The sequence below is a fragment of the Rhea americana genome, unplaced genomic scaffold (assembly GCF_003343005.1).
Source record: "Rhea americana isolate MKP2758 unplaced genomic scaffold, rheAme1 scaffold_10, whole genome shotgun sequence".
In the NCBI taxonomy this organism is placed as follows: Eukaryota; Metazoa; Chordata; class Aves; order Rheiformes; family Rheidae; genus Rhea; species Rhea americana.
In genome coordinates this window covers 10,082,578-10,108,142 of record NW_028185039.1, presented here as the reverse complement: position 1 = coordinate 10,108,142, position 25,565 = coordinate 10,082,578, and the positions used below count along the sequence as shown (strand labels likewise).

Genomic DNA, 25,565 nt, shown 5'->3' with positions numbered 1-25,565 from the left:
GCCGCGGGCACCCCGCGCGGGCCCCGGTGCTCGTGCCGGGGGGACGGCGCTGCCTCGCTGTTCGAATTGCCAAACTTCCCGTGTTTGTGGGGGCTCTCCCGCGGTTTGGAAGTCGGAGGGCACGAGGCGCCTGCGCCGCGCCGCGCCGCTCCGTTACGGCTTTGTTTCTGTTTGAGCTGAAAATCCAGGTGCGGTTCCAAAACCAGATACCACTCTCTCTCTCTTTCTTGTAGGCAGGGTGCTGCTGTGCCAGGCAAACCAGGAGGGATCTCCCGTGTACAGTGCCCCCAGTTCACTAGTATACACATCCACAAGTAAGCTAGTGTTACGGCTCTATTTTTTTGTTTTGTGACAAAAGCACCTTAATGTGAATGAAGCCCCCTAAAACTGTAAATTTTTCCAATAGCTCTTGTTAAGGTAAATATGAAATTTATAAGCATGTGTAAGTAATGCTAACAGGTAATTCAGTATCTTTATTTGCATCTCGAAGTGTTGTTTTTCTTTACAAAAAAAAAGGGACAGAAAACGTACTATTGCACTGTTTTACAGTAATGGTCAAAAGCTCTACAGTAACAGTGAGTTTTCTGCAATCCAGCACTGTTGTGCACTCTGTATTTTGTGTAGAAGATTAATTCGAAGTAAGTATTCCTTTCTGGTCATAACTTGGCATTAATAACCAAAAAGTGTTATGCCTTGCCAGGCGTTCGATTGTAGCAGGAAGAAAATGGATGTGAACTCTTTCACAGAAGAAAAGAGACTGTGTGCGAATGGGGGTATTTTGTGTTATAAGAAGCTGGCTTACTGAAAATAGCAAAGACGAGCTGAAACCGTGCATGCTGCCGTTTTTCTGTACAAAACTGGCGATACTRATCATATTGATGGTAACGCCGATACCAGTTCGGAAATCTGAACTGATGAAGAAGCRTCTGAATGAAAAGTAGTAATTGTGATTATTACATGGCTGATGTGTCCAAAGATGATAAAATCACCATGTTCCACGTAGTATCTGTTGAAAYGATCCTTGGAAACAAAAATGTCTGAAAACCAATCAAAAAGAGCATCTCCTCCTTGTTGTGGCATAGAAAATCCTTTTCGCTGCTGCTTAATACATTAGGGTGAACAGCAGCGCTTTCTGTGAGTTCTTAGCACTTCTCTATAAAGAAGTTATTTTTACATCATCTCATTTAGCAACATTATTTGATATGCTCTTTTTGAAGATTATATTCACTATAGAATGCAATTCTGCTCTCTTAAGACACCTTTAGACTGTTGAATTAATTAATCGCTCTTACTAATTAAAACCAGRAGCGAGGACCAAGGAGTTCCAAAGTGATCAGTCTACAGTCATGCCACTCTTTTAAGTCTATGAACAGTGTTATCCCTGCAGCTGCCACTTTTGCAATATAAATATGTGAGATACTTCCAAATCAGAATTGCATAGTAAAGTAACTCAGTATATGAAGTGTTTTAAATTGGAACTGAAATTATTAATGAAATTTGAATTTGCTTCCAAGAATATTTTGTGTTAGGCCACTTTTCCCAGGCAAGATTTGCTTTTTATCCTTGTAGGAAGATAGGGAGGAAATAATTATTGTATAACTCCAAAGGGGACTGTTCCCTACAGTAGATTTTTAGTTTGTTATTCCATTTTATCTTTCATACACCAAACAGTCACATCTCTCCTTAGAAAATTATCCAAATATCTGATTCATCTCACTGTTAGGGAGCTTTTGTGGGGGCAGGGAGTGGGCAGGGGGTTCTGTAATTTACTCTAAATAAAACCTTTCTTAAGTGTACCCTGTTGCTCCAATTATATCACTGTGTTCCACCCTAAAAAAATATTTCTGCGGTTGCTGTTTACGTCTTACTGAATTTCCACTGTTACTAAATTCCTAGATAGTCATTGTATAATGCTAAACTAAGCTCTTTACTTGCCTGTTTCTATCATTTCTCAGGAGTCAATCTCTTTGAAGAATCTTATTTTGCAGGGCTACATCTTGAATAACAATATCCTAACAAACACCTGTTTGTTTTTAATAATGTCAAATACATAAGAAAACAGACTTGCCTTTCTGCCTCCCACTGGGCAACCGTGTAATACGCAGTTTCATAACAGAGAGTGCCAGCGGTCATTGCGGTAGAAATTACTGCACTTCTGTTGAATCTGCATGTCTGCAAGTCATGATTTTTTTTTAACTATGAATAGTATTTCATATTGTCAAAATGCAGTTTCCGYTACAGGGTCACAACGCCTCCTAATTTGAAATTATTACAATTACTAATGATTGTAGTTCACTAATTTAGTTTTTTTTCCTCCTTATTAAAAATTTTCAATAAAGACATAAAATTGCTCCATTTCTGTAAGAAATTCTGCTCAGAACTGAACAGGAATAGAGCTTGAGTTTTGTCTCAATTCATTTTCTTCCTATTATTATTTTAGAGATCTTCTACCTTCTGTGTTTGAAGTACTGAAAGAAAACTGATAAATCAACGTTAATCTTTAGGAGACTAATATTTATACTTTTGTTATCCCACATAGACAACAGTATTGCAACCTTCATATTTCAGTAATTTGTTAATCATGTGTCCTGTTGTTGTTGTTATTGTAACTATGTAATATTTTAGAAGAATTTACAATGGAAAAATTAAGAAGTTTCAAATTTGTGTCATTTGAAGTAAATGGAAGGGCCAGCTGAGATTTTCTAAGCTGTCTGAGAGATTTGGATTTTATTATATGCAAATGACACTTAAGTATCTTCAGGTATTTGGAAAAGGTTAATCTGCATTTTGAGACATGTTTTCTTGACTGTTGATGTTTTCTTTTTAAATTGCATTCTGTGAGGAAGAAAGGAAGGAAGAAATCATGGTTGTAAAATGTCTTTTGCTTAATTTGTCTGGCTTTATTTCTCACTTAGCTTCTGGACTTCTAATTTTATTGGCCACTCAGCAGCTTTTGAGTTGGCTCTTAACACTTCCTCCCCATTTCTTGAGCTAGGCAGAAAGAAGAGTATATCTCTTGGAGCTGCCCTTTCCCTCCTGGTTTGTTTCATTTCCCCAGGAAATATTTTATATATCATGTTTCCCAGTACAGTGATTAGTTACACCTCTGAATATGTCAGGAGATGGAAAGATGGCTCTGCTTGCTTCTATCACTTCTGCCCCTTTGCATAATACAGAAAGAAATGAGCTGTTGCTTCTGCAAGCAGTGGAACAAATCAGTAGCAATAGTCTCTCATGCCTCATCTGTTCCCTTGTGCTGAAGCAGAAGATGGGACCTGGATCAGTTTTCATTTGCACATATATTCTGGGAGTGGATAATTTGTTATGTAGAAAGCATGCAAATGTGCCCCTTGGTGGGGCAGATTTTTTGCCTTACTCTGGTAATCACAGTAAGGAAGCCCTTGGTCTCTTCTCAGCTACTGCAGTTTCCCATAGCATTGGCATCCCAGGAATAGATTGGTTTCAGTAAAGTCTTTCATCGTCGTCATCACCATCACCCTAATGCAGAAAATAGGCATGGACCGGAAAGAGATATATCCAGAAAATAGAGATTATAGGGTACCGAGGCCCAGCGGGGAAGTAAGGATTCACTGGAAGCTTTCTGGAGGCCCATGATACTTCAGCTTTGCTWCACTGAAACGTAATGGATCAAAGAATTTGGCCACATGTAACTAATAGGCCCTTTTTGCCCCCCACCTACTTTGGACTAGTGGCTTCTACAGGAAATTTTAAAATCCTGAATGGACTCCTCAGCCATTAGCTGTGTAACGGCTAATAAGAAATGCAACCAGAAAAATGTTGGGACTTTTCCAAAGAGAAGCCATTTGAAGAAAAAGACCTGTGAAAGCATGGCTACTGGACCAAAGGAAAATTTAAAAGAAGAAAAAGTTCTCTTACTGAATAGCTGTATCACTGTCCTTCAAAGGATAGTAATAAAGCAGGGTATGTAAGATGAAAAAAGYAAAAATATTAATCTGAATTTATACAAGGACTTTTAAAAACTATTAAGTGTCTTTTTTCCCCATTTGTCTATAATGTAGAGGTGCTTGATAATGTGAATGAAATAGAAGTTAATTGAAGCCAGGTCAGAAGCACCAAAGCATGGRTAAGGAAGATGAGAAGTCAGACTCACAGAATAATTCAGGCTGGAAGAATGAAGTTTTTGGGGGTACCTTTGAGGACGGAGACTGCATGACTCTCTGGGGTAATCTGTTCCAATACTTGAATGTCCTGGGAGTGAACAGCTTTTCCTTTGTATCCAGTGGAAACCGCTTGTTTCAGTCTGTYTGTTGTCACGTCCTCCTGCCACGTGCCTCTGAAGAGCCTTGGTCTGTTCTCCTGAAAATCTCCCCAGCCCTTTCATGAAGGGGAGACGCATCTACCGCTAGAAACCTGGCTGAGCTGCTCAGCCTACGCGGGCTTGCTGAGCAGTGCCCGGTGTAGCAAGGAAGGCAGCCACCAGCAGTGCAGTACCGTCATGCGTACCTGGATCCCACAGAATGCAGTTGGAGAAATTGTGCTGATTTTAGTGAGCTGTGAGTGTAGCTAGCTACTTTCAGGCTTTGTTTTTTTATCTCCAAGTAAGAAATGAAGATATTTGAGTTAGCAGGTGTGTTACCTATTYGTGTACTACAAGTAGATGTTCTGGGCATGTATTAGAGGACACCTCACTGCTCTGAATAGTTAATGTAAGGTAAAATATTAAATTGCTACATGCCATTATTCAGAATATTGCACAGATGAGTGCCAGTATTTCCTGAATGTTTTGCATGCCCCATAAATGCAAATTTTGCCCTAATCATTGAAAATGATGTCAGTTTTGTGCCCCATACTCTAAATGTTAGAGTTATTTCATCTTCAGCAAACATGGGCTCCAAAATACACATGGTCTTTTTCCATTAATTTTCATTGTTGATTAAAACTAGATACGTCTTTAATATTGCAATAAAATGATAGAATTTAAAGAAGAAAAATATGAAATGCGAAAGTCAGATATTAATTTATTCTATTTTGTCATACGCAAGGGCAAATGAAGTTGACAGCCTATTTTTTAATTGATATATTGATAGCAATTTTGTAAGTAGTAGTAGTGGAATTTGGCAAAAATGATTTAGGTGGTACAGATGCTTATAAATCAGTCCCACATTGTTCCTGTTCTTTATGTAATTGTCTGATAAAACTTCCATCAATTTCTGTAATTAACCTAATGGTCTAAATGAATTTCCAGATCACTGGTTATTCATTTCAGTATGGAAAATGCCATTACATTGAGTTTAATTAATACAAAGTAAGTTCACAGCCTGTTGTATCATTAGAATAGAATTCAACTGTTTTAACTGTTTCAATTTTGGATATTCTTTTCTTCTCATTTTGTTTCTGCCATTTGTGGACTCTTTATACTAAAATAAACAATGTAAATTATCTTTAATTGAAATATTTAAAACTCAGTGCTCTTCAAGTTCCCATCCTCAAAATATCATGTAGATAATACTTTTTGTATTTACCTTTTTGACTATTTTTAAACAGGATTCAGTCAGTGCCAAGTCCATAATCCCATGATATGCCCCAGAACATCTTATTTGTCTTGATATTCCTTTCACAGAAATGCATATGACAGATAAGCACTCACCAGAGAATACTTCTGCTTTGCGTCAGACAGATATTAAAACAATAAACTATGTTGCCCTGGGATTTTAGCTTATGAGCAACCAGAAAACAACAAGGCAAAGATAAGATGTTTTTGAAAGGTGGGAAGGCAGTTGTTTCAGAAAATTCCCTGGAAACCCTTGGTCTTGTAACATTTTTGACAGGAATTATTTTTAATGCTTAAGTTCTTTTAAAGCAAATCATGACAATTCRTTCTATTACTTTAGAGCCCACATTAAAAATTTTCCTGAAGTGTGCTAATGAGTCTGAGTTATCCAATTCATGCCAGTGGAGAAGTAAATCTAAAGCAGAAGCTTAAAGGATAAATTATGTTATAAGGGAATTTTGCTTTTTATGTATAGTCTATTAAAATGACTTATCAAGACTTTTTTGTAAGATAGACGTATTTACTTCTTTTGAAAAGATTTTTTTTCTATCAATATTTTATTTTGGCTTATAGGTGAAGAGCTGTTCCTGTGGATAGTGCAGGACTTTGTTGATGTGCATGGAATAAATGAGGAAAATCATAAATACTAAGTATAAACTCAACATCCAACAGTAGGATATTAGATAGTTTCTATGAGGACTTGTGCTACAGAAATTAAAATTAAGTAAAGCCTGCGTATATTTATAGAATTTTCTGACTTAGAAATAGATTAAATGTTGTAGTCAACTATCTAAAAATATTGTTTGAAACTATTTTCATGGTTCCTGTTTCAGAGAAGACATTCCAGGTTGTGTTTTTCTGTGGCACTACTAATGGAATGAAGTAAGATCTTTGACATTCATGGTATATTATCAGGTATTTTCAGTGCCAAAAAGATTACATAGGGAAAACACAAATTTTAAAAAGGCAATGTGAGGTGCACTTCTGAGCAGAATCGTTAGTGAAAAATATTTAGTTAATAAATCTTGATTTACTTCATTTTTCAGGTTTACCTTGTAATTTACATGTGCTTACCTGAAAGTTTTATCRTCATGATGAAAATACTAGGATGGTATTACCTTGGGACTCCATGCAGCTTCAGTTTAGGTGCTCCTGGCAGTTGATGCATGCATTTGTGTTTTTTTGCATTTCAGATATATTTGACAATGTTCAGTCCAAATTGACCTGCGCAGACTTTACTGTAATGACAACAATGATAAATTTGTTCTGATTTGTTATTTATTTATTTATTTATTTATTTATTTATTTATTGTTATTGGTAGGCAAGAGACTGGTTAATAAGCTTGCTATTTTGAACTGGTATATGGTTCAGAAATAGTTCAAAGAATAAGCATTCATTTAGTGTCAGTAATTTGCCTGTGTTACAGTAATTCCAAATGTAAACAGGTTTCTATGAACTGTAGATGAGCAAAATTCCTACTAGTTKGTCTAGTGCTAACAATTTCCTCTGCAGACAAGCATGAAAGCCAAGGGCTCTGCTCCCAAAATCTTCTCATCTGATTATGCAGCATAAACTGGAGGTGGGATAGACTGCTCTAAATTCAGAGGGTTTGAGCTGACAGACTTAGCATAGTTCTTACTGGTTCCATGATTTCTATTTGAGTTATTATTATAATTATTTATTTATTATTATTTTTAAGGAATAAGGATTTTCAGTCATCAAATGGTAGTACTCACCTGGGGAGAGGGCATAGGAGGAAGGTATTTTGGGAAAAGATGTTAAATKGGTCTGCTTTCTTATAAATAAAGTGGAATGGCAGGTCACTTCATCAGAATTAAAATATGTTTTAGTAGATTGTATTTACATGTTTGTGTTTTGTCTGCTCTTTAATGCTTCTTCAGCAAAAAAAGCTACGAGTACCTTTGCAAATGAATTCTGTGAATACGCCAGCTTAACCACCGTAGGACTGAGGTTCATTCTCCCGTGCTGAATGAAGCAGTGCAGAAAACCTACCCAAAGGGAAATGTGAATACATTTGAGTAGACCAGTTGTACCTGTCACTTCCAAGCTGCAAAAGTGTCGTTACTGATCGTTTAGGAGCCAAACCATCTTTTAACATGCTTCCTGAATTAATTCATTGCCGTTATTTACAAATTGAAGAGGATCACCTGATGGTAACCTAGGAATAGTGTGAAAAGTGTCCTGCCTGATCTATATGTGAAAATGCTGTTTATTAAGTTTATAGAAAAGTTTAAAAAAGAAGGCAGAGATAAGAAGTAGAAAGGGAAATATGCTGATTGCTTTCTATATTTTTTTTTCCATATATTGAAATGTAAAAAGATGAAAAATCATGTGTTACTTCCCGAGAAAAATACTGATCTTATCATTATATTGGACCAGAGGTCTGGTTGTGAACAAAGCTATGCCAATCTGAATGCAGAGTACCTCTATTGACTTCTAAGAAAGATAGCTATAAAGATAACATCAAATTTATGAAATTSAGTTAAATTCAATTCATACTTGTTATTGCATTCTTCATTTAAGCATCAGTCTTTTTTTAACTGTTGAAAATAAGAATACGTGTGGACTTACACGATAGAGCACAGATTGCAAAGCATGCCTACGTGTATGCAGCTGCGCTGTCAGTAATAGCCCACAGTTGCAGCACTTGAAGAAAACAAATGATCTTTAAGTTCCTGCTAGTTTGTTTTGTGCCAACAATTTTCTTTATAGATGAGCATGAAAACAAAGGTCTCTGCTCTCAAAATCTTACGGTCTGGATATGCGGCATGAACAGAGGGGCTAGAGATGGCATAAATTGCTCTAATTTCAGATAGTTTGAGCAAAGAAGCTTAGCATAGTTCTTACTGGCTGCACATTTTTTGTTTGGATTTTTTTGTTATTGTTATTTATTATTTTTAAGGACTAAGGATTTTCAGTCATCGAGTGGAAGCACTCACMCAAGGAGAGCGCTAACGTGGACAGGTATTTTTGAAGTGAGTTTTGTGGAGAGACTTAGAGAAAAAGAGATATGAAGGAATGACACATGGGCAGCSTGGGAGAGCAGTATTTTTCATGGTACTGAATTTTATTGACTACAAATGTTACAGATTTTTATTAGAAATCAACAAGAGGYAGATATAAATAAATTTGTCRAAAGCCRTTACTGAAATATTAAATGCACTTGGATTTCCTTCCGTATATTACCAAGTAAGACAATCAGATTTTATGGAGGTTTAATTGACCTTAGCTCTCGTGCATGTTGTTCATTCCCTGTAATAAGCACATTTTTTCTTTGAAGGTCATATTTCGTTTTTCAAAATAGCTTTACGGTGATACAATACTGATTCTGAATGGAAATACTGCGGAGTGCTGTTAAGCATTACTACATAGAGTTGGCTGCACGCCTGCGATAAAATCTGTCGCTTTGTATCGTCCGCTGGTTCATCGCGGGGAAGGAGCTCGTGCTATGCCTCTGCGTGCTGGAGTCCTGAAAACTACAATTGCAGGTTTATACTTTGGCTTGAAAAATCAAGTGAATTATGCCATATTATTAGACAGTTTTATACGGCACTTTGATTTTTACAACCCTAGCTTTTTCTGTTTAGCCAAAGGTCTCAGATTCCCTTGTAATTGTGCCACTCAGTTGTAGACAGCGAACTGAAGCAGTCCTGTCCTGTCTGATAACAAGATGAAAACCGTTTCTGCAATGCGGTCTGAAGGGGCAGGACTGCACATGTGTGTCGGAGGAGTGTGGTGCGCTGAAATGCCTAGATTTGGTGCTGTACCTTTTAAACATTTAAGATTACGTGCAAAAAGCTGGTCGGTGTCCCAGCTGCCTCCTCGTTAGAGTGGTGGCGGCCGGGGGAGTCCTGTTGTGTGCCGTGTGCTGTGAGCGAGGTGATAGGCTACAGTGCCTCTGTTCGTGCTGTGTGTAGAGTTTTCTAACCAGAGTGTAAAGTCCTAATGGTTTTATTTACTTCTGACGCCGTGAAGATTACACTGTTTTGGTTGCTTCTGTAAAGCCTTTTCTGTTTGAAARTTAAATGTTTTAGTAGCTCTAAGGCTGTTTGTGCAGACATTTTTAGTTTTGCTATAGGAAAACAATTCTTTCCTTCTGAAAGCGGTTTCATTTGTGTAGGCTGCTGGTTATTTGAATGTAATCTGTTCCAAAATATGTATTTAATTTGAATCTAAGCCATCAGTCGAAAAATGGATTAATGTTTACTCAAAAATATTCACGCAGAAAGTAGTCTGGGAAACAGATGCCCTAACTATACAAGAAGGCAATAAAAATAGGAAATCAAGAAGTGTTATTGACTCATATTTCTTTAGCTGTGGAATTTATTCAGCAAATTCAATAAGAATGCGTTAAACAAAGTGTACTATAGACAGGCCAGATAGGTACTGCACACAGTCAAGAAAGGTCATACTAAGAGGATACCCTTTCTTGACTGTGTGCAGTACGTACCTTTAACAGAAGAAGGATTATACCGATTTTGCTCTGAGACATTACAGGAGGCACAGTTGCACATGGTAAATGTATTTTTAATATAAAAGCAGGTAATTATAAAGAAATTCTTGCACTATAAAGCCGGTGATAAACCAGTGCAGTAGTGCAGAAGAGATTATATTAGGCCCTTTTATCCAGAAGAAATTGAAGCGCTGTAAATACTGTTACAAACGTTCAAGTACCCAGTTGTCAGTTGGAGGGAAAAAGTTAGTTATATAAACTTAAATGTACGTGGCAAGAGTTTCCTCATTTTCTCAGAGTTTTAAAAGAAATGTTGGCAGGTTGATTCAGTACAGGAGCATCCTGGTTATGCTTAATGCTGTTAATTGCAATATCAGCTATCTCATCATCAGTTATTCAGATACAGAGTTACGTTATGAAGGGAAATGAGACTTCTCAGAATTTCCAGTGAGCTGGCTCTTCAGTGACTGCTTTTGGCTGTCTTCTCCTCTCTGATGAAATGTAGATGTACTATAATATTTGATAAAGAACATCTATGAACCAGCACAGATAGTTAAGATGAAATTTATGTGGATGTCTAGGATGGAATGAAAAAGAAATTCTCTGAGCCTTCTTGAAAGTTATGAGTAACCTTCTGYTTCTTAATAAAAATCTACCTGTCTGTGGCTTCCTTGTCTGTCTTGTTGCATGGCTGCTGCTTTTTCTGAAAACAGCTTACTTTACAATGGTGGTCTTAGCTGGTGATGTAGAAATTAGTACCTAGTTTCCTTCCTGTGCCTATTTTTCTTAGTTAGTTGTGTTAAGGGGTATATGTTTGTTCAAGTCAGCAAAGTAACAGCTGGCATTCAAGGTGTTTTTTAGATAACTATGTTTCAGATTTACTTTCTATTCTGTTGGCAATCTAGCATCTTTTGGGTTTTTGGTAGCAATATCTGAAATTTTCCGTATARCATTTTCTTTTTGTTTTTGTAACATGGCATATTCTTCTGTAGCTGTTTTCAGAACTGCTGGCCTTTTACCATCTGTCCATCAGTATCTTAAATAGTGACTAGTTGATCACCAGTAAGACACCAGTAAGTGTACTGTAGTTGTCCAGCATCTGTAAATATGGGTCCTTTCATTCCTTGAGATCTGTTTTTAAGTGCCTTGCTGTTTGTACTCATTCTTGTGCRATCTGTTTAATGATGATGCAGTGAATCGCAACGATGAAGACTATTGTAAAGGCAGACACATCCTAAACTGTGGACCACTGACTTTTGCTAACCTGTTTGCCATCCTACACTTGAGTAGTGAGAGGTGACTGGGAGGGAATGCACTGCATTTTTAAAATTAAATCACATGAAAATATCTCTGTTCTTTAGTTCAAATAATAAAGATCATGTTTGATCAAGGACATTTACGAATCTCCTGTRACAGCTTTTGACGGTACTCATGACTCACCAGTCTGTTAGGACAATTGGATGCTTGGGACTGAGCCTTACTCCTCTCAGTATGCAGCTGAATAGCAAGACCTGAATTTAGCATTTTTTTGCATCACGATATATGATGTTATTGTACAGAATATCCTTTCTGTAAAGTCCTGTATGCAGAAGTTTMATTTTTTGGACTTATACTGTCTGGTTTCTGATGTTACTGTAGTTCTGCTTGCTAGATACTGTGTTACTCGTTTTCAGTAGTCAAGCTGCTGCAGTTGACCATACATCTCAAGTTTTTCTGTCAAACAGTTGGAAAGTTGTTAATTTAGTGGTTTGCAGCTTGGCCTGTCGGGTATGATTTCAACAAAGACTTATTCTAGTGTCACTCAGTTCCTTGCATTGCCTGACAGTTGTTATTAGAACGTGGCTCTTCAAACCATGTTGTATCCAGAAAAATCTTTCCTCAACCTGTATTTCACATACAGTGTTTTTGTAGTGTTAACACTTTTAATGTCTGTATGACTAATSGCATCTGTGACTCTCTGGTAGTTTCTCTCCTATGGCTTGCGTTAGGTTAACCAGCTGGTTTTGTTTAACTCACTTTCTGCACAAATTGTTCCCAGCCTAAGAAAAGACCTGACAATGTTCTTTTTTCACAGCTTAGTAGTTCTGCTGTGTTTCACTCCCTTGGGCACATAAGCCACTGAGCAGTCATGCATTTATAGGATGGGCAACAACTCATATGAGTTTAGACATACAGAGCATCAAAGATATCAGTAATACTGGATGATGTTGTAAATTTTCTTTCTCCTAATTCTGAAAATATCACAGATTATATTAGAGTTTCCCTCTTTTTTTTAACATGTTAGTGGACGTTTGTAAGATTTTAAATCTTTCCATTATTAAAGAATTGTTGTGTCTTTCAGACAGAACTTCTTGGTCACTGTATAATTGACTGGCATAAACAACCAAATGACTAAATTCTGGCATCTCTTTACAATACAGCTACTATGCATCTAATTTTCCATGAGTGTATCCTTTTTATTTTGCCTCCAAAATGGCAGTTTTAGCTAGACACAGTGAAATTTTTCCGTTTGCTTAGAAATTCTGGATGTCCAAAAACCAGGAACCTAACTGGCATAAGACAAGTTATTGATCAGTTTGAGCCTCTAGATTTGAAGATTGTTTGTTCCTTTAAGATCAGATGGGGCTTCTCTGMTCTCTTGTATTTCTTTTTTCTTTGCAATCTAGATGTTTTGTTGTTTATTTTTACTTACAGAGCTTTTCTTGTTTTTTAGTAATTTCTTTTGTGAAATGTTGATATTGGGATATCAAGTATGCCACAACCTTATCTGGTTATTAAMTACATCAAAAGTATTTTGATCAACAATTACAGTATTTGCTTGTTATTCAGTCTTATGTAATTACAGGTTATGTCTTTATGTGCTTATGTAGCTTGACATCATTTTTTTTTTTTTATCAATTGCAATTTTCAGGTATCTTATCTGGTCTTTTTTATCGCTTCACATCCTCCATTTGTTTGTTGTGTTAAGAAAAATCTCTTAATGTTTGTGGAATTCAGGAGACCACATGTTCAGTCCAATATATGAAGGATGTGAAGTACTGGTATTTCTAATAAAAAGCAAGTTGCCAGGCTCTGGCATCATGATGTTTCTCTGAAGGTTAATATACCTGGCATGTAGTGGTGTCAATGCACATAGACTCCAGCGGTAGTCTATTTGTTTGCATATTTGAGGAGATGAAACAAAGGATGGCACAGAAAGAGGATAATGCCACACTTGAAAGAATTAAAAGGAAATTTCAGTGTGAATCTAGCACATGTGAGTGATTGTTGCAATAGTAGATCGACTGGATTTGGAGACAAATTTAAGATAAAAGAAATCAAATAGCAAGTTTTGTTGCACTGGTTAATTGTCCTCCTACCATTTAACATAAGAATAAGGACTTTAAATAGGTTGCTTTTTTCTGAAATTCACTATATATTGTTTTTGAGAGCATTTGGTTATGTTGGAGATTTGGTGTGGAAAATCTTGTAATCTTTATTTTTCATATATGTGAGGACGAAATAGTTGGAAATGATATCTTAAAGCAGCTCTCATTGTCTGCTCTTTCTAGAAGTATTTATGTATCCTTCAGGGCTCACTCTGTAATAAAGTGTTACAAAATTTAAGTGAAATTTTGGGGTAATTTGGATTTTACTTGAAACTTTATGTGTAGTGTTGAGAAAAGGGATTCAATTACAGTGTGCAGTGTTTTGTAAGTAACTGTCTCACATAAAAAGTTAATTAATCAGGGCTGTGTCAATTTCCTTGTGCCGTGTCAATTTGCAGCAAGGTAATTAATCACTAATCGCCCAGCATGCAGCAAACTGAGGGACAATCCATGAGCCATTTATTGTTATTTTTTTTTCAAAATAAATGGCACACAGAACCGTGAAGAAACACATCTTGCCTTTCATAATATTTTTATCGACATTTTTGCATGTTGTAATAGACTGCAGCAACAAGCAGATGTAGTTCAATGGAATATGAATATTAAAGAAACAAATGAGAGCAGATTTATAGGCCATTGCTTTTCTGTTATGTCAGTTTTGAGATTAAACTGAGCAAATGAACAGTGAAAAATTACTCTTCCATGTGGAGAATGGTGATTAGACTTGTACATTAATTAGAGATTTTTGTTTCTCTTTTCAATGCATTTCAAATGAGAATGTCCTGTAAGAAACTGTTTGTCCAAAATGCAGATTTATTCATTCCTAAACAACAGAGTCTAATATTGACATGCATTTTGGTACAACGGTAGGGAAATCATTGTTCCACTGATTTCAAGAGAGTGATTCAGAAATAAATACATTGTGAATGAAAGAAATAGAGGGGCCCAGTCCTGCCTGTATTTGAGGTTCATGGCAAAAATCCTTTGAATTATGTTGATTCACAATTAAATCCTAGCGATAATCTTCTCACAAAATAAATACGACAGAGGAAAAAATGTCTTCTCAGCTTGTTGGTTTTAAACATTATGAACATACTAAAGATTGACTCTAACATTTTAAAAAGGTAAATATACATAAGTTGATTTAAAAGCCTTTTTACATTAAAAACTGTATTAATGGAGTTCAGATTTTAGTTGCAGTGAGCTTTGGACTATGTCTTTAAAAGCAAAGATGTGGAGACGTCCTCCTCAACATGATATTTATAATTCTTTTAAAGAATRCCAAATAATGCTACCTACTACTGTTAAGGTCAAATGAAAACTCACTACACAGGGTACATCAGGATAAATTTCTGAATCTGTTCCTGAAATCTCAGATAATATGATATAAATCTCTTCAGCCTTCCTCAGTGTGCTACCAATTTATCTCTTAATTTTTAAATTATTGTCCAGCACTTCTAAAACGTTTCGTCAGCAGAGATCCTCCTAAACTGCGGGAATAGTGTACATGTGTCTTCCTACCTTTCTAACAGTTAAATCACCTTGCAGTAAATTAGCTACAAGCTCATTCAAACATGAGGTAGCATTAAAATTGTTCACCATAAAATATTTGAAAACTTTTGATGGGAGATGACCTGATAGTTTGTGCAGAGGAAGGGAGATTAGGAGTGATGAGAGGCAGAGTCGCTCATCCATTTTGATGGCACACCTTTCTTGAGGCATATGGCGCTCTCATACAAATTCAAACCAGAGCACAAATGCAAAGAATAATTGCCCATTAAAATGGCTGTATATTTTTATGGCTTTGATACAAAATCAGCCCCCTGTTGTTTTTTGCATCTGCTACTCTTCCATCTATCCCAGAGCTTTAAAACTTTAATACACAGTGTATAACCCTTAAGTATTTTTTACCAGTTCATTTTCCTCCTCTTGGGATCTCAAGCTTTCGCAATGTTCAGACAGTCTTTGTTTTCCAATAYATATGTCAAGATATGGTGTCTAGAAAATGCACTTAACTGTCATGTATGTTTAATACCAAATGAATAAAAGCAAGGCCTATGTATTACGTCTTCTGGGAAAAATTAAGGTTTGATTAAATTTCAGTTGTGAGCATAAAGAGTAAGTTCTTTTCCTTTCCCTCCTGCCCATATTTGTTTTCTGTATACAGTCATTAGTTACCTAAACTCTACCCATATACTAACATGAATCTTGCTAATGCCAGAGGCCTTTTTATTTGCTTAATCATTGCAATTTGCTGACAAAATTTCATGTAGGAGATTTAAAGTGAAGTTGCATGAAGGATGTATCTTGACAGTATTTTCATGTTTTAAGAGTGTATTCAGAAAAGACACCCTTTGGTGAGTTTTGTCTTACCCTACCAACAAGATGACTCTAAGGATTTATTTTAAAACTTTGTGGTGTGACCATGCAACAAGGTCATGATACACGCCATGGTTTATTATGGTTAACTGAATTCAGCCTTATCATAATAAATAAATATGCATGTAGAACAAGTAAGTTTAAAGAACAAATCTTACCAACATATTATTCTTAAACATTTTTCATTTAGGCTGTGGCGCAAGATGATTTGTATCCTTTTTGATCATTTTTATGGTAGGGGAAAACAGCTGCTTTCATAGTATATTTTTGATTCTTTTTAAAGCTATTTGAAAATGTCAAACTGCAGTTCCATCGTAGCTGGAGATGTAGGAACTAAGTTTTTGTTGTTGCTGTTGCAGTCCTGTTTGTGTAAAAATAGCTGAAACATAAACTGCAGAACAGATAGGAGCTATTAGATGAGAGAGTGAATTGTTTGGCTTGATAGTTGATTACATACAGTCCTTAGAAACCTCTTTCTTTTTTTAACCTTGTATCATCACCAATAAAGCGTAGTTGGAGAAATCTTCCTTTTTCCTATCACAGATCAGAAGAATTCCAGTCATCAAATTACTCTGATCAATTTTAGCTAGTTTTACTTAGAAGTGGACTCAGATGCTTCCCTGCTGAGATTCAAAGACATTTTCAACCCTATTATAATAGCATTTTCACTGACTGAGTTTCAGCAGTTTGGCACTAAGGCACTAAGGAAGGTTGACCTACAAACTGTAAGTCATTAAATCTTTGCCCCTCCTGGCTAGTATGTTCATTGCTTTTGGGGCTATTGCTGGTTGATAGTACTTAATGCTCCCTGATGGCAGAGCCCTCATAAAATTGTTTTTATGAAGTCCATTCTTCAGTTGTGTTCTAATGATACTACTTCTGTTGGTTATTTTGAGGTGAGGATATTAAAAAGTTGGTAGGAAAATAAATTCTCTTAATTATTACAGACTCCTTACCATTTCAGATTTCACATTTTTTTACTGAGCTCAAAGCGAGGTGACATGATCGTGCTGATTATTTTACCCCTGGCAGTAATCTTAATCTTTGATATTACTACCTGCAAACAGAAGCTCTGTTTTCAGATACTCTGTTTTTTAGACTGAACCAGTCACCTTTTGGGGATAGGCATAATTCTGTTCTGTATGAATTTAACTGCTAGACCTCACTTGCTGGTAAGACTTTGGAATGCCATTCTCAATTCTATATTTCTCAGGCTTATTTCCCATCACGACTTATCCTCTTCCTCACAGAATTCCAGTTAGTTCGCTGAGCTCTCCAGGCTCCTGCTTGCTTCTATAAGCTTTTTTAGAGTTTTGCTTTACTCTAGGCATTTTATGCTTTGTGATTAATCTCCTTAAGGAGAAGGTGCCAGGTGAGCATAGCAAAACGATGCCATTACTTCAGGCTTTTCAGTTTAACACATCCTTAGAATATTACAGATCCTAGGAAAATGATAGAATTCCTGGGTGATCTTAGCCGTTCCTATGAATGCTGCACTTGGCCCCCATTGTGGTAGGGTTCTCATTTTGGTAAGCATTTATGGGCCAAGTAACTTTTCCAGCATTCTCTCTCTTTTAGCCTTTTCTCCTCTTTTGCAAGAGAAAGCCTTCTTTCTCATAAAAATGTAATAATATTTTAGAAAATAATTTCTATTCCTTTTTACTCAGTTGGCTTCATTAGAGCTATAGTTACTCGTGTCTTCTGAAAATCAACAGATAGGTCCATTCTCAGAAGGTAAGATGAGTGGCTGTGGGGAGGACTTGGTGAATTAATGTCAAACAGTGCATTTTRTAGAAGGAAGATTGTCTAGGACCCTGAGCCTTTCACTGAAAGSTCTGATGATCTAACTGCTATCTAGGAGTTAGAGCTATCTTAGTGTCTAACTGCTCTAAATATTACCAAAACATACTTGTTAATTGCTAAGAATTAATTACTGAAAAAGAGCAGGGATTCCCCGACTATGGCTTGCAAGCCCCCAGTGTTCTTTGCACAAGATGGCTTGAGCTTAGGCTTCTGTGAATTGGTCTGATTTTCTTTACCATTGCTTGCTTTTCTCTTGTAAAAGTGTTTTCCAGATGCATGTGTAGATTTTCATGTGCATATTGTACTGATTTGCATGCCAAACTGTTAGTGTTTATCTGAGAAGGAAAAGGAGAAAAGTTACATGATTTAAGCAGTAACTTGTGGTTCTAGCACTACTAGGCATGTACTGTTGAATATTCAGTACTACTGTATATTTAAAATTACTTATTAGAGCTTCTCAAATTCCAAAGAGATACCATTTATTTTCATTTTTCTCTGTGGAAATACCTTTTTTGCACTTTCCAAGAGTCTAGTTCTCTAAGGTTTCAACACAGTTGATGGCAAAGTTACCAGCAATATGTTAAATTCCGCAGGTTCATCCTCCTGATTTTGACACTTACTCTGTTTTACAAAAAAAAAAGATGAATGAAGATGTATTTGCGCTCTTAAAAGGGATGTTTTACTTTAAATGTATTGCTATGTTTTTGTTTCATGTTGTATCTCAGACATGTAAATCCTTGTCAAATTACCATATAACGTTTGAAAGGTATCTAGCAAAGCCTAAAAGGCGTGGTAGTAAGGTGATGATGGATAGGTCGCCATGATTACAATATCTTCCCTCCTGTGTTCAACCAGCTGCCTCTAAAAGTGGTGAATTTTTCATTTTATTTCAAATTCAAAGCTTCTTTTAAATTTAATGCTGAAACAGATGAAAGACATGTCTGGATTGTAATCAATTCATATTTCAGACTTGAAAAAGTTACTGTTTTATACATCATTACCTCTACTCACTCACTTTTATTAGGATATTACTAAGTAAAGTTTATTTATTTTATACCTTTACGTACTGAAAAAAAGTTCAGCGCAATGCAGCACAGCTGAAGTAACCTAAGTGCCAACAGAGCTGGATTTGTTTTTCTTCTCTCGCTAGTGATTGTGTTTCAAAAAATCCTATTCTAATGTTTGCTAGCTATATGTGTCCAAAGGAAAAATGAAGTAATAAAGTATCGGTTAACAAACTAAAAGAGAAAGTAAAGCAGAAGGTTTTGTTTCTCTTTTTCAACTAAAAAGTTTCTGAAGAGAAGTTTTACAGTCATATTACAGCAAAACCCCCAAATGTTACTGCATTACCACAGTTCAATTTCTGAAGAAAATATTCTGTCTTGATGGCAATTAATGTTCACATTCGCTTGTCATGGCAATATGTTTATAAAATAAATTATTAAATAAAATATTGCCAAATGAAACAGTTTAATTTCTTCTTCATGTGCCTAAATTGTTTCTCTGTGGTCTGAATGTTGTATGAATTCCTATAGATAGTTCCAAACTATACAGCTCTTGCCTTTGAAGAAATCATAGGTGTCATTTTGAACAAAATACAGCCCCTGTGTCTGAGAAAGCTCTTGCTGTATCTTTTTTTCCCCTGCTACTCAGTTCAGTCTTAGTTAATAATCAACTTGCTTAATAAAAAGTCTGTTACCATTGTAGAATCATTGAATAATTTAAGGGCACTGCTGGAGGTCCCCTAGTCCAACATCTCATCCCCACCCAATGCAGAGCCAATTCAGGAGATAAATCCCACAGTGGCACAGAAATATCTCTGGCGTTGTAAATTTGACCCTGAGCTGGGTGGCTCTGGCCTCAGAAGTCTCCTGTTAGCAGCGTTGGCTACAGCAGTCAATATTATTTTTAATGAGTGTCTTCTAGAAAAAGGTCACCCACCATATTGCCATCTAAATTGCCAGTTTTCTGTTTTCTATTTGTAWGCAGAGGTTTTGTGTAAGAAAGCGAAGTCTTTCACTGAAAGACTAATAATTTTGCTTAATTTGCAACTCCCCCGTCCAGTTACCAGCATGCTTTAATGCTTTAATACAAGCGGAAACTGTCTGCTACATTATCAGTATTTTACCTTATTTTGAAATGGTGGACTGATCTGAGAACTTTGTATTCCTCTTGTCTTTTCCCCAGTGCCAGGATTTCCTTACCCTGCTGCAACTGCAGCTGCTGCTTACAGAGGTGCGCATCTAAGAGGCCGAGGTCGCACGGTGTACAACACGTTTCGTGCAGCAGCGCCCCCTCCTCCAATTCCAGCCTACGGCGGGTAAGCGGATCAGCCTCCTTTACTGATTTCCACAAATCTCAGGCTACGCGGTGTTTGCAACTGTGGCGCAGGCTGATGGTGTCTCGCTGCGGAAACCAGTGCAGCGTGCAGCCAATCCAAGTGCCCAAAGTGGTGCAGCTTGCACAGAGGGTTGAAAAATGACTGTAATTTGTACTGCCATGGTTGGTAGCCTTAAGCATTTCAGATGTCACATATTGTTATGTAAATTCTCTTAGAAACTGAGTGCTACGGAACAGAGAAATTGTTTCGGCTAAAGATGTATTTTCAATGATCGCAAACATGTGGTTATTAAGGAGGTTGGATCAAGTTAACTTCTTAAATCACCCACTGAAAGTTCTCTCTAGACTTGAAGGTTTAGGAGGTTTTTTTTACATCAGTGTGTTTAGTTTTTCAATTAACATCTTTACCAAGATAGAAATCAAGGCTGTTTTTCTCAGGGCCACGTGCTTTTCAGTACATGTCTGCTTAAATAATATCTTAAGATTTGCCTGTCAGTGACCTGCAGTTACTAAAACCAAGTAATAAATTAAAGAAGGAGAGACATTCATAGTAGTCACTTTCAGAAACTTAATAAGTTCACGTAATTTAGAAATGTCATAAAAGCATGGCGTATTTTGACAGAAAGGAGAAGGAAACAAATTCTTGACATAGCCCTGTAAATGCTGAAGCAGAAGGCTTTTAAATGATGCTTGTGATCTTTAAGCCCTCGTACTGTAGCAAGATTTTCAGCTATTAAGAAAGCAAGTAGTTGAGGACATCGGTTAACTCTGCGGTCGCAAGGCCTGGATAGTATTTTGTGGTAACATCTTGTAGTARCTGTGCCTCTACTTCTTTGTAGAGCAACCAGATTTTTTAGATAAAGGGTCAGGAAGATTTGGAAAGTCTTTGAAGGAGATTGCTCTCTCTGCCCTCGCTACCTCCCTGTTCCACAGCTCCTCTGCTCTTGCTGTGGATATTGCTCCGCAAGGGAGCTTGCAGCATGAGATCATGCTGTGACCCTGTCCTTCTACTCCATGGCAATGGTAGATGGGTGCCTTTCGCTAGTTTTCCCCCCTGGACTTCCCTGACACTCTGCTGAGAAGAGCTAGAGGAGGTTATCAAGGCTGGTGCTAGCTCGGTCCTTTCCACGCTGTTGGAACACAGCAGTTCTGTGGCTCACAATACTAGGTTTAGGGAGGTGACAGAAATATGTAGGCTGAGATGTGATAAGGTCAGGAATTGCAGACTAGAAATGCACCAAGCAGTACAAGGTGGTGCAGGATGAGGCACAAAATCTATTTGTGGATATTGTGATGCTATTKTATGTTTGATATTGTCATCCTAAGGGAGTGTTGGTGTGTTGTCCAGCTGCATTAGCTTGTTTAGATCCCTTACCAGCCTTTTACAATTAASCTGCCTGTATCCGTCCCTAGGAGGAAGCACTTTTCCGTGAAGCATTCATCGTTTTAAGCCAAGAGGCATGTCATTTTCTAGACAGATTTGCAAATACATCTAGTCAGTCAGCCGCTGAACTGATTTTTGGGGGGATATTTGGGCCAGACACTTTGACTGTTCCTTTACATTAAGAGGTATCACCTCAGAGAAATAGGATGTTCTAAAAATTAATGGTACCACAAAAGCAGGTTATCTTTGCAAAAGTGTATTATGTTGCTTTTTTAACTGCAATTCAATAAGCAATATAATACTGCCATGGCTTCCTAGAGGAAGATACTAAGATTTTTGTAAAAACAGATTGTCTGAGCTAACTTTGGGTGAGGATGACATCCTACYGAAGACATCCTGCTGTTCCCAGACTGTCTCATTTAGAGGTAGTCCGAGTATTTGTACATGGCACTGAAGGGAGCAAGTTTAGAATGCCTTACAGGTGCAGATTTCATCTCTCAATACCTCCAATGCGAGATGGGTACTGGTTATATGACATAAACAAATATATTGCGTAGTACAGCACAAATACATATTTTCAAATTTTCCTTTGTGCTTTTGAGTCTTTAGCTGTTTACTAGCTTCAGATTACAAGCCTTACTTGGTTAAGACCTAAAGTTGATTCATGTTCTGAGTTTGAGGATGAAAACAGCCCTGCTTTTTCCTGAGTCTCATTTAGGCTTTAATTTAGAATATTTGAAACTATCTAGAAGAACATGAAGTCACAATATTGTGATTTCCTGTTCCACATACAAGTTCTCCTTTTACCTTTTGGCCTATATTTCCAGCCAGTAAGCTGACTTAAAAGTCTGTGAAGGTAGCAAGGAATTTTGCCTTCGTGATGTGTGTGGGGAGGTGTGTGTGTGCATGCAATACAACAATTTGTCAATAAATTAATGTGCTTTAGGAGTTGTCTGGTTAGAAAAGAAAGTGGACTCTGTCCCTCTATTTGTTTTAAAGAGAAATTCTTAAATCTGAGCACAGTGCACGATATGTAGGGTGATCATATACCAGCTGTGGATTTATTACCGGTTTCCTGAGTTTATCATCTTAGCCTGTATGACCTTGATCAAAGTCATAAAGCAATGTAAGAAAATATGTACCAGTTATATGGGATACACCTTTATTTACCTTTGAATTGGACAATTCTTTTTTCCTTTTCTTAGTAATTGTAAAGTAAGTGAACACTATGAATCTAGTAAGCAACTTAAATTTGATGTTCACTTTCATCTTCATCTAGAACTAGTCACGTATGGATGCTATATGTGAATGTGTGTTATATGTATGTTTATAGTTTACTTCAGTTACTCAGCAGCAAGAATTACATTTCCAAAATTAATACCTATATATTCTTATGTAATTGTATAGCTTACTGTCAGCATTTTTAGGCCTCTAACCAGATCCTCCAAGTCTAACTTAAGTTAGGTGCAAGGTATAGACACTGTGAACACTGTTGTAAGTTGATGCGAAAGTTTGGYGCTGCCGTCGGGTTCCAAAATGATTCAGAACTGAGCTCCAAGACGTCAGCTAAGTAGASGAACACTGTCCTGTGAGGTGATTTCACAGGTACGTTGGATAGATCTCGCCTACCTCCACGACCTTCTCTTAAAGCTGGCTTTGGAGGGAGCCATACAATATTGCATTGGAGCAGTAAGAAGTTGCATTTTCCCACTGGTCTGATGACGTCTTCACTGTCTGAKATAAACCTTTGATAATCCAGGGCTCGCATTTGCCAGTCAGTTTTCTAATACAGTCTGACTCTGCAAAAGTTTTCTATTGATTAACTGAAGTAAGAGTCCTTGTCTTAATTTAGGTAAATTTTAGTTCAAACATTAGTCAGGTTTAATTTTTTGCACCATCTATCCTTCAAAGTAATGCACAGCTTTCTGATTGCACAAAAACAGTTTCCAACTTCTGTAATTCTTGCATGAGTGTAGACCTTAGCATACCTCTATTGCATTGGTCTACAGTGGGATTAATTAAGTTTTATTCTGAAATCATTTTTTTGGCCTAGTGTGTTAGATTTTGTACTAGTAACATCATTTCTACAGCAATACCACTTGGAATTTCTTTGAAATGCTTTGTTCCATGCTAACCCGTCATTATTCTGACCTAGCAAAGRGATTTTCATCAGGAAAAATCCATTAATCAACCAAAATAATTTACAAATGTGAGGTTTTCAGTCACAATGGAAATAGGAGGCAGGGAAAATTACAGAGAAAATAAAGAGGTCACATACATCAACTGACAGAAGGAAGCAAGCAACCTTGAATATCATTTGTTGATAAGATAAATGGAAGACCCTTTGGATGTTGTTTTGGAATTAGTTTAGTAGCAATTTCTCATGTTTTTTTCTGCCTTAGAACCAAGAAACAGTTTTCATACTAAAGTATTTTCAGTGGCTTAATGGTAGAACATACTACAAGAAGGAGCAGAAGCAAGGTGGAGAATATAATTGCGTTTAATGGCTAGGAACATGGAAGGTTTGTGGGATCCATTGCATTCTTATGTGTGGGAGTAGATTGCAGATTGATGGGTAAAATGAGTGCAGAGTAGCTGAGAAAGGAAAAAAGAAGAAAGTGTAACCCAGAAGAAAATCTTTTAGTGGACTGTAGGAAGGAAGGAATGTTTTAAAGATAGGGGAAGGAGATCTAAAAGGCATTTGCATGTATGAAAGGAAGAGAATAAAAGAACATAGATAGGACTATATGCAAGGCAGTAAGGATAGTGAGGAATGGTAAGGAGAGAAAAGGTGTAAGATAAAAGGTGGATAGAATGGCAACAACGGGAAAATTGAAATAAATGGCATAGGAAGTAATATTTATTATTAAAYTTATTTTTTTCTATTTTTAAAATACAAAATATATCCTTTCTATCACAAGTTCTACCCACCTCTTGATTTTGAAGACAGTTTTCAGCCAGTTATGGTATCCAACTGTTCCTTGTGCCAGAGCATACCATATCATGTATTATACRTTTTAAAAACTTCCTAGAATAATATATCCTGGGATAACTAGGTGTCATAGAAGAACATGGACAGGAAGGTAGGAAGAATGACAAGAATTCAAATAATCTCAAAATAAAATAATTTTGTGAAGTTGGGGATGGCAGTAGGAGGAGAAACAGATATTATTCAGGAGCTATTCCCTTTTGTTACAGTAACTAATTTCAAGTGCTACCTTCTATCTGATCCAAAATAGAAAAGAAACTACCTTTTCCAGTAAATATTCACTTTCTAATTCTTTATTCTAAATTTAGGAAGGAAGGATAGTTAATATAAGCTACTACATTTGCTACTTTTATATAGTGGGATTTTTTTACCAATAGGTTTTTTGGAGTTCTCKTAAGCTTCCTCCTGCTTTGTATATAGTTGCAATAGTTCAAACACACAAACATGTCTTGCCGGCTCATAGTGATGGATGTCTTCTAGCTTCGTTCTCTGTTATGATGCCCTCAATTAACTTTCCAAAGCAAATAACATAATTTGTTCACGGCAAAAAATGTTGAACGGGAAAGAAACTGGAATTCTAAAAAGTTTGGAGCAGCATTATGATTATCAACTCTCATAGAAAAGTTTCAGTTCTATATCTAGAACAGTGAAAGTTGTGTTACTAAAAAGTCCAAAAGGTGTTACTTCAATATTTAGTCTTTTCTTTGGCTTATCTTAAATGAAGTCGTAATTACATCTCTTCTATTGATTGTTTGAGGAAGTATATAAATGGTATACTGTGATTTCAGCAAAGAGACCAAAAACTGGGCGATATGTTTAGGACACTGAAGGTGACCTTATTAGCAATCAGAAAATAGAGAAGTTTTGTTTCTTAGGTGCTTTCTCTTACTTGTGACGGAGAGGAACTACCTGACTATAACTGATTACTATTGCAGTGGCTCCGCTGCATAGTGGATTGCGATGCCTGTCTGTTGCACCGAATCAATCACTCCATACACTTAATCTACTTCAGGTTATTTATGTTAACTTGTGCAGATTGTGTGTATGGCTGACGGCCGTATATATTCAGCTGGTATGAAGTTTTTGAACTAACATTTGTGCAGTCGAGAATTATCTTCTTATGCCACTGGTAGATTAGGCATTCAACCTAGTCCTTTTGCAAGATAAGGATCAAGAGTGGTAAGAAGGAAAGGTGCAATCCCAGAATATTACAAAGGTGGATTATAACCTAGTAAAGAATTAGTCTTAATGTATTTACAAAAAAAAAAAAAAATCTATTAGAAGACAGAGAGAA

The 25,565-nt window shown here is 36.7% G+C and overlaps 1 protein-coding gene across 6 annotated transcripts in view; it reads left to right on the top strand.

Moving 5' to 3' along the window:
* RBFOX1 (RNA binding fox-1 homolog 1) overlaps nucleotides 1–25,565 on the top strand; it is a 259,878-nt gene that overhangs the window by 190,691 nt on the left and 43,622 nt on the right. For all 6 annotated transcript variants that reach the window (XM_085303559.1, XM_085303576.1, XM_085303568.1 and 3 more), the window contains 2 exons: nucleotides 234–314; nucleotides 19,746–19,878. In XM_085303559.1, the coding sequence (XP_085159685.1) occupies nucleotides 234–314; nucleotides 19,746–19,878 (214 nt within the window). The remainder of the gene's footprint in view (nucleotides 1–233; nucleotides 315–19,745; nucleotides 19,879–25,565) is intronic.